The 10,350-nt window shown below is 37.8% G+C and overlaps 1 protein-coding gene across 1 annotated transcript in view; it reads left to right on the top strand.

Annotated features, from left to right (window-relative positions):
- The window catches only part of LOC134677542 (zinc finger protein 431-like), a 49,336-nt gene extending 39,869 nt beyond the window's left edge, over nt 1-9,467 (top strand). The window contains exons 3-4 of the mRNA XM_063536008.1: nt 4,000-4,203; nt 8,206-9,467. Coding sequence (XP_063392078.1) covers nt 4,000-4,203; nt 8,206-9,416 — 1,415 coding nt within the window. The 3' untranslated portion in view covers nt 9,417-9,467. The remainder of the gene's footprint in view (nt 1-3,999; nt 4,204-8,205) is intronic.
- Nucleotides 9,468-10,350: the final 883 nt, after the last annotated feature.

Here is a 10,350-nt window from a genome sequence, read left to right as displayed (position 1 = left end):
TCGAGGATCTTTTAAGTCAGATCCCTCATCATCTTGCGATCCTTCTACCTGGCTGGAAGAATTTGCAAACAAACTGGCCCCTCCATCTGTCCCAGAAGAGTGCTGTCTAAATCCAGTTTCCGCTTCACATCTAGTTCCACTAGACAACCCCTTTTCTATCTCAGAACTTGACATGGTTCTAACTGGTCTCCGTAACAGCTCACCTGGAGAAGATGGAATTCCATATTGCTTCATCCAAAAATTGAGCCCCCCTTCCAAAGACCACCTTCTAAAACTGCTCAATTTGTTCTTCATGTCCGGCGAGGTCCCTGAGGATTGGAAGTCCCAAGTAGTAATCCCAATCTTGAAGCCAGGCAAAGATCCTCGCCAAGCATCTTCCTACCGCCCTATCGCATTATCTGCAACAATAGGAAAGATTTTTGAACACTTGGTGAAGAGCAGATTGGAATGGTTAGTTGAGAATAAAGGAATCCTAGCCAATACCCAATTTGGATTCCGCAAGGGACGAAGTACCTTGGACAGCTTAACCATTTTAACTTCAGATATTAGACTGGCCCTCTCGAAGAAGCAAGAACTTGTTGGATGCTTCCTAGATATCTCATCTGCTTACGACAATGTGCAACTCCCTCTGCTCAGAGCAAAACTGCTACAGCTGAGCATACCTGCGAGAATTGTTCAAATTGTCTGTAGGCTGTTCATGGGAAGAACCATTAAAATTAGAAGTGGGAATACCTTCCACCCACCTTTAACAGTATGGCAAGGCCTCCCCCAAGGCTCCGTTCTCAGCCCCCTTTTATATAACCTGTATACATTTGATGTTGAGCAATCTGTCCTCCCCTTCTGCAACATCCTGCAATATGCCGATGACTTGGTTGTCTATACCGCAGTTCACAATTTAGATGAAGCATCTTCTAGACTGAATGAGGCCCTGGTGTACCTCAAAGACTGGTTGGATGAGCATGGTCTTTCACTCTCACCCTCCAAATGTTGCACAGTCACTTTTACCCGCCGCCATACCATTCCTAATATTATTCTTCAATATGAAGACCAGATTATTCCCAACAGCAGCAGTGTAAAATTTCTGGGTGTTATTTTCGACTCCAAAATGACTGGCGTTCCACATTTAAAGCATGTCATTGACAAGTGTGAAAAAGGCATTAATGTGCTCCGATCCCTTTCTGGGGTCTGGTGGGGTGCTCATCCCTACTGCCAAAAACTTGTTTACAATGCCTTAATTCGTAGCCAAATGGACTATGGTACATTTGTTCTAGAACCATGCAATAAAGTAGCTCTCAAAAAGTTAGATGCTATCCAAGCCAAATGTCTTCGGATAATCCTTGGTGCCATGAGATCCTCACCAAAGAATGGCATGCAGGTTGAGTGTGTGGATCCTCCTCTTTGTCTCCGCAGACAACTCCTTGCAGACCGATATGTTTTGAGGGCATGTTCAATATCCAGCCACCCCCTCATTCCTCGCTTACAGGCTCTCTCATCTTTGGTATCTGTAAATGCATATTGGACTCATAAACAAACACCAAGATTCATTAACAGCTTCAGAAAAATTGAAAACCTCCCTTCCTCACTTTATAGCACCAACAAGAATCCAATATTTGAATTTCAATATGATTGTTTAACTTTCCGCCCAAATGTAATTTTAGATTTTAATATCAATAAAAATGATCTAGGAGCTAATATTAAATTAAACAAAGAATTAGAAAAATGGCCAGATTTCTTACCAATTTACACAGATGCATCAAAATTGAACCCCAATAGCTGTGTAGGAGCAGCAATCTGGATCCCTAGATACCGTATTCTTTTATCATATAAATGTCCTTCACAGTCCTCCGTCTTCACTGGGGAATCAATTGCCTTAATGGAAGCAGTTGCATACGTTGAGTCTCACAAAATTCCCAAAGTTATCATTTTCTCTGATGCCAAAAGCTGCCTCCAAGCCGTATCTGGTAACCAGCTCAAAATGAAAATGATTTCCCCTTTCATCCTGAAACTTAAACAATTACTATACAGATGTGAAGAAATAGGCTTAGAGGTAACATTAATATGGATTCCGGGTCACTGTGGGATTAACGGCAATGAGGATGCCGACATGTGGGCTAAGCAGGCTACTCTCAATGGATCGGAGACTCACAACATGGTTCTCGCATCTGACTTAATGATTAAAGCTCGCCGTGACTTAAGGGACGATTGGCAACAATTATGGGATTCCTCTAGACGACATGTAGGAAAACACTACGGAAATATACAGCCAATTATTCCTCATAAACCATGGTTCTTCCGTTTTCGCTCTGCATGTAAATGGGCCACGTCTACACTTTGCCGGCTTCGTTTGGGTCACGTCTGCACTCCTGTATTCCTTGCAAAAATTAGGGTGCGGGATAGCTCTTTATGCGAGTGCGGTCTTGACGAAGGAACGACGGAACACATTTTCTTTTCTTGCAACAGACTTAACCACTCTTTATATGATATTTTACCGAAAAATATTCCGCGGCCTATCAATTTTCAAACACTTCTGGTTCTCATGGATCCTCCCATCACTGGAATTATTCTTAAACACATACAAGAAAATAATATAAAACTTTAACGGCTTTACTTGCTCTACTCTTTCTATAATACTTCATCTTATATCTATTGTCCATTTCTTATTTTTCTCCTTATGTTGGCATGCTACCTAACTGTCAAAACTATCGCCTTTCCCGCTCTTTTTCTAATAAACTGTACATATGTCATGTGTTGTCTGTGATGTCCATAACAATAAATGTTTTTGTTTTAGGTTCCCAGCACAATTCCTATCACCAAATCAAAATTATTCACCGAACATTCTTAACGTGCGTGGTACGTCTTAAAACGTCGTCATTGGCAAAATCCCTCCTGCCAATACACACAAGAGGGGAAAGCCATAAAAAAAAAAAAAAAAACGTAGTGATTATATGCTCTTTGAATACGATTTTATTGTTTTTTGGAGAATTTCACCAAGAAATAGTTTGTCGCGTAACCTCTAAGCGCATAACATTTGGTTGATTTGGTTTCTAAATAAATCAGATTCAACCTCTGTTTACGTTACTCAAAAGAATATATCGAATCGAAGTGTTTTTAGCGGACGATGGAGTCGTCAGCGTTACAGGGCGCCAAGAATGTTTCCGTGAAGGCTGAGCCCTGTGAGGATGTGTGTATACACAAGCCCTCGATCGAGGAATCGTTTGTGAAAGATGAACCTTTGCTGGATGACGTGTGTGTAAAAGACGAGTCCAGGTGCGAGGATGTGTCTATAAAAGCCGAGCCGAGCTCTGATGTGCGTGCAAAAGATGAGTCGCTTGGCGTGAGCGCGGCGGCGGCGGCGGCGGGGCTGTACACAGACCACGCGGTGAAAGATGAGCTCGTGCTCGGCCCCGTGCTAGTGGAGCGGCGCGCGCGCCACGCACCAACAGGTCGGTTGTGGATTCTAAATATTATTATATTCATAAAAGCACTACAAACTTCAATTATACTTCGTTTTTTTTAGCATTAGAAATTAGGTAAACAATCTTGATGTGTCTTTTAATTGAAAAACACATTTTTAAAATAAGTTACGGCAAATATGTAACAATTATGAATCTAATACGATCATTTATATTCTTCTACTTTCATAAGTAATAGTTTTTGATTATTAAAAAGCGTTTTTCAATTAAAAGACATGTCAAGATCGCTTACCTTCTTGCAAGTTCTTTCTAATGCTAAAAAAAACGAACTATAGTTAAGAATCGTTTATCCATCTTTCATTTTGACTAAATCAGGCCCGTAAAGATTTATGAAAAAAAGGGGTTATTGCTTGACGTAACATAATTTGAAAAGGATTTCTGAAATTTTGAAATAATTTATGATTGTATACTCAATAGCCGGGTCCACACAGTGTAGACATACTGCCAAGAGGATGGTCATGTGGAAAGTATCTCTGTATGCATTTTATATAAATTGCATTTAGTTTGATTCTGAGTCTGGTTTCAGTTTCCGATTTAGCGATAGGAGTGAAGCAGTCATGTGAGATTGTCCCCGGGAGACCATTGCTGAGGGACTGCTGTGTGAGGCTGGAGCGTCTTGCTGTGGACACGCTGCTCACTCGGAGCACAGACCGGGACAGCCTGAGAAAGGCTCATGGAGCTGGTGAAGAGAGTGAACTTAGGAACACAGTTGGGAATGTCAAAGGACAAGGTGAGGCCTGAGCAGACGCGTGCTCATTTTCTAAATTGGTTGTGTTCACGCTATGAGCATTTTGGTGGAAAAAACTGTGATTACTTGAATACAGTACATTTGTCAAGGTAATTTTGTATACTGAATCTAGAAATATAATTAGTGTTACATTTTGTAACAATTTCAACTAGCATTAACATTCAATTCATGTGATAACAACAAAGTAGTAGTAGTAGTAGTAGTAGTAGGCGATGGAAAGAAGCCTACTCAATGTCAAGATTAAAGACAAGATTAAAAATAAGAACATTCGAGAAAAAACGAAAGTAATTGATGCATTACAATACGTCAAAAAAATGAAGTGGTGATGGGCAGGACACATTGCACGCTACGACAGCTCAAGGTGGGCGAAACGAGTGACAGAGTGGAAAGGACCAGGGAGTGGAAACAGGCATGCGGGACACCCGCTCAAGCGCTGGGTGGACGACATCAAGAAAATTGCCGGCATAGGTTGGCCACAAGTGGCCCAAGACCGAGACAGGTGGCAAAAGCTGGAGGAGGCCTTTACCCAAGAGGGGATCCCAAAATAAATAACATTTAGGCAACTTTATTTAAAACATGTCAGTGAGAGATCATAAATAAAAGGCTTTTTATTTTTATTTTAGTAGTAGTAGTAAAATACTTTATTGTACAAAAAGAAACATAAAACATGAAAGAACACACATCATTAGTACAAAGGCAACAAACAAAAATAAAAAAAAAACCGGGCAAGTGTGAGTCAGACTCGCGCACGAAGGGTTCCGTACCATAAAGCAAAAAAAAACGGAAAAAATGCAAAAAGAAAACGGTCACCCATCCAAGTACTGACCACGCCCGACGTTGCTTAACTTTGGTCAAAAATCACGTTTGCTGTATGGGAGCCCCACTTAAATCTTTATTTTATTCTGTTTTTAGTATTTGTTGTTATAGCGGCAACAGAAATACATCATCTGTGAAAATTTCAACTGTCTAGCTATCACGGTTCATGAAACAGACGGACGGACGGACGGACAGCGAAGTCTTAGTAATAGGGTCCCGTTTTACCCTTTGGGTACGGAACCCTAAAAACAACAACAAACAAAAAGGAAAGTAATAATAGACTCTTGTCGGTGTAGCTCTCTCCATTTTACTCTATCCAGGGCCGCCTTGATTTCCTTACACGACATTACAGCTACCTTTTCTTTAATTTTTTTATTTATTTGATCCCATTAAAAAGGATTTGAAAATGATTAAACCACTATTATAACTAGGGTTAGGGGAAGCCCCAACAGTCTCCTACAGGTCGTGGCCGGGAGGCAGGACAGCGCCGTGCTCGGCAGGTTTAACGAGCTGCATGCTCCGATTGTGCGTGCGCCTCGGTGAACCGCTCGCACGGCTGTCATGCAGGGCTTTTAGTTCTAGATTTTTTGTTATTTAAGTAATACTAACTCATTTTAGTTGTAGTAGGGTACATCGCCAATTACTAGCCACCCCCCAATTACTGGCCACTTAATTTGATTTCTATTTATAGGTGAACAAAGTTCATTTTAATATATAAGGTACGAAAATCCAATTATTAGCCAGTTTTCAATTACTGGCCACCTATTCCAAAAATGAATTCTATTTACAGATAAATAAAACTCATTTTCAGTATAAGGAAAATGGCCAGTAACTGAAATTTATCCACAACCCACTCGTTCAATAACTGGCCGCCTCTTACAAAAATGAGTTCTATTCACCTATACACAGAATTCATTTTAGTATAGGTGGCCAGTAATTGAAAACTGGCTAATAATTGGCGATGTACCCTACCTATTAGTTAAGTATTAATAATTTTAGTTTTTTAATTTTTAGTTGTAATTTTAGTTTATATTTGTTATTTTAAGTACGTACTAACAATACTATGGACCTTGTTGTCTGAAAATAAACGCATTTTATTTTATTTATATTTATTTATTTATTATTTTTATAAACAAATAATATCTTAAATATGGGAGGTATAATGGTCCTCGGCACTCACAGTAACAGAGATAGCAACTGGCGGGCCGGTGTACGAAACTCCTTGCTTAAGGAGTCTCTTCTGTACTTGACAATAGATAAATAAGAAAGCATAATAATTTCAGCCTATATACGTCCCACTGCTGAGCACAGGCCTCCTCTCATGCGCGAGAGGGTTTGGGCTATAGTCCCCACGCTAGCCCAATGCGGATTGGGGACTTCACATACACCTTTGAATTTCTTCGCAGATGTATGCAGGTTTCCTCACGATGTTTTCCTTCACCGAAAAGCTAGTGGCAAATATCAAATGATATTTCGTACATAAGTTCCGAAAAACTCATTGGTACGAGCCAGGATTTGAACCCGCGACCTCCGGATTGAAAGTCGGGCGTCATATCCACTCGGCCACCACCGCTTACTTATTTAGAAGCGCTTATTAAGAAAGCATAGCTAACGAAAATTCGGACAAAAAAGCGGCCAAGTGCGAGTCGGACTCGCCCATGAAGGGTTCCTCAGCAGCAAGTAACATAATAAAATTGCGGTTTACGATTTATGACGTATTAAAAAAAAACTACTTACTAGATCTCATTCAAACCAATTTTCAGTGGAAGTTTGCACGGTAATGTACATCATATTTTTTTTTAGTTTTATCATCAGAGATGTGAAAAATACTTTATAGTATAAAAGTATTTAAATACAAAATGCAAATACTTCCGTGATAATACTATTTCAAATGCAAAATACAAAATAGTTTTTGAATTTGTATTTAAATACAAAATACGAAATAGGTATTTTCAAAATACATTTTAAAAATACAAATACTTTGCGATAAAAGGTACTCTGAGGAGTGAATACCTAGTCTGAATAAAAAAGTATTACTCGGAATTTCCGAGTTGAAAAGACTCTATTCTTTGAAATCAATCCTCTATCTAAAGTGTAAATTTCTAGTTGTTAGCTCATATTAACCGGTAGGATGTAGGTATGGATGATGGTTTTTAACGGCCAACTTTTAAAGCATTAATTTGTAATGTTTTACAGCTAGTATAATGCCTCTCGTTAGTGTGTATGTGATGAAAACGTCTCGTTTGTGTTTCACCAGGGCAGAAAAGTTTGTTCTCCTCTCATGCCTTGAAACCCTCGCAACACTCAAGATTCCACTTTTTTAACCACTCGCTACGCTTGTGGTCATGTGCGACGTTAGTAAACAGATTCAACAGTTCCATGTTAAAAGAATGAGAGAGTTGCCAGGATTGTAACATCAGAAGAGATTGTAACTCCTACCTACTATAAAGTATTTTGTATTTTGAAAATAGAACCCCCAAAAACTATTTCAAATAAAATACAAAATAGTTTTCTTCAAAAGGTATTTAAATACAAAATACAAAATAGGTATTTTGCATTTTGTATTTGCATTTTAAATACAAGTATTTCAAATAAGTCACATCTCTGTTTATCATTCTCTTATTTCAGAAGTTAGATACACATTTTACCACTTTGGAAGTGTCTCTCGCGCAAACTATTCAGTTTAGAAAAAAAATATATTAGAAACCTCAATATCATTTTTGAAGACCTATCCCTAGATATCCCATCCCACACGTATGGGTCGGATGAAAAAAAACTTTTGAGTTTCAGTTCTAAGTATGGGGAAATTGGGGAACCCCCAAAATTTATTGTTTTTTTTCTTTTTTTTTGTGTGAAAATCTTAATGCGGTTTAAAGAATACATCTACTTACCAAATTTCAACAGTATAGTTCTTATAGTTTCGGAAAAAAGTGGCTGTGACATAAGGACAGACAGACAGACATGACGAATCCAAAAGGGTTCCGTTTTTTGCCATTTGGCTACGGAACCCTAAAAATACATTATGACTTATTTGGGAAACAATAGAGACCCGAAAAAGATCTTTGTCTTTTGTTTGTCTGTCAGTATCCTTGTAAGTCTTGTCAGTCTTCTTGTTTGTCTACTGATGTTTAATTTGTAATTAAGTTAAATAAACCATTCTTGTTACAGGACCCACTCCAGAGAAGACACCAACAAGTAGACTCGAAACTTATCGATGTGCTCACTGTAAATATGTAACAGCTACAAAACTAAGCTTAATTAGACATTTGATGAAACATAATAGTGAAAAGGCATACAATTGTTACCAATGTAGCTTTTCTTGCAGCTACAAGAGCCTTATGCAAGTTCATGTAAGGATACACACTGGTGAAAAGCCTTACACATGTGAACAATGTAGTTATGCCAGTGCCCGCGAAAGTGATTTGCGGCTTCATTTAGAGACTCATTCTAATGAGAAACTTTACCAGTGTAACCAGTGTAATTATGCTAGCAATCGATTACATCTTTTTAAACTTCATGTAATTCAACACACTGGTGAAATCCCTTACAAATGTGACCAGTGCACTTATGCTAGTACGAGCAAAACTTTTTTGGAAAAACATAAAATGGTACACCATAGTACAAACTATGATTTTGCTAATACAAAACGTTATAAATGTGGTCACTGTAGTTATTCAACTAACCACAAGTCTGAATTGCATGGTCATGTTAGGTTACACACAGGTGAAAAGCCCTACAAATGTGATCAATGTAGTTATGCTACTGTCAAAAATAGTTATTTAAATATTCATAAAAAAGCACACTCGGATGTAAAACGTTATAAATGTGATCACTGTAGTTATGCTACCAACCAAACAAATCATTTAAAAACTCATATAAGGACACACACTGGTGAGAAATGCCACAAATGTGATCAATGTAGTTATGCTACTGTCAAAAAAAGTAATTTAAATTTTCATAAAATGATACACACTAATACAAAACTTTATAAATGTGACCAGTGCAGTTATGCTACCAGTCGAAAAAATCATTTAATAGCTCATATAAGGACACACACTGGTGAAAAACCTTACAAGTGTGAACAATGTACTTATGCTTCCTCGTACAAAAGAGGTTTACTAATTCATAAAAGCACACACACGAATGCTGCTTTATACAATGATAATTCGCGAGTTCATGTTAGCAAACATACTAATGAAAAACCTTACAGGTGTGAATACTGTGGTTATACTTGCAATCTAAAATGTTTTTTGGAAGATCATGTAAAGACGCACGCTAGTGAAAAGTCTTATAAATGCGACCAATGCAGTTTTGTTTTTCAGTACAAAACATCTTTACTAATCCATAAAAGCAAGCACGCTAAGGAGATACAAGAGTGACGTTACAATAAATTGTTATTTACCAGATCTAGAAAACACAACAAAGGTAAAATGCCATAATCATAGGTTCTATGCTTATCTTATGTTGTTATTGTATGATTTTCAAATAAACGTTCGCATTGTATAATAAATGATTTACGTAAAATTAAAATGTTTACTTTTATACGTCAGCCATACAAATGAAAAATCCAAAACTTGTCACTAAAATTTAAACCTAAGGAATAAGTACTAGTGGTCGACACTGCACTAGTATTCGACATGGGCACTTTATGTCAAAGTGACAAGAATTAAATTTGAATACAGAAAAATCTTCGCCGGTCAAATTTAATCTATATTACTTTGACATAAAGTGCCCATGTCGAATACTAATGCAGCGTCGAGCACTAGTACTTCTACCTTATAATGTACGGAATAGAGCTGATTTTGTTTTGTTTGAATATTGATCGCATCAAAATAATTGTAACTTTATTCCAATTTTAATATGGTTTAAATTTCATCGGAATGATTAAGTACTATAGATAGGCCCATGGGCCTTAGGAGGTTAATGTTTAATGAATACTGAATTTGTGGTCTTACAATTCCCGATGTTTACTGTATTAAATAGTTATTTGTCTTACAAGGGGGCAAAGTTGTTGTTTAACCGCTCGTGCTAATATTGATATCCGAGCAAGCGAAAGATTCCAAAATTGAGCCACGAGCGTAGCGAGCGAAATGGAATCTTGAGCTTTGCGAGGGTTTCAAAGCACGAGGGTTAAACAAAATTTGCCCCCGAGTGAAACACAAAATTTTTCACCACACCAAAATGAAGCAAATATTAAACGTAAAATATCAAACAAAATCAAACCAAATCAAATCCAAATGAATGTTAAATATTTATCATCCAAAATCATCATTCATTAGTCAATTCTACCAGCAAACATAAGAAAACAACTCA

The sequence above is a fragment of the Cydia fagiglandana genome, chromosome 26 (genome assembly GCF_963556715.1).
Source record: "Cydia fagiglandana chromosome 26, ilCydFagi1.1, whole genome shotgun sequence".
Taxonomy (NCBI): domain Eukaryota; kingdom Metazoa; phylum Arthropoda; class Insecta; order Lepidoptera; family Tortricidae; genus Cydia; species Cydia fagiglandana.
Note: the sequence above shows the minus strand (reverse complement) of the source record. Positions and strands in the feature narration are given on the sequence as shown.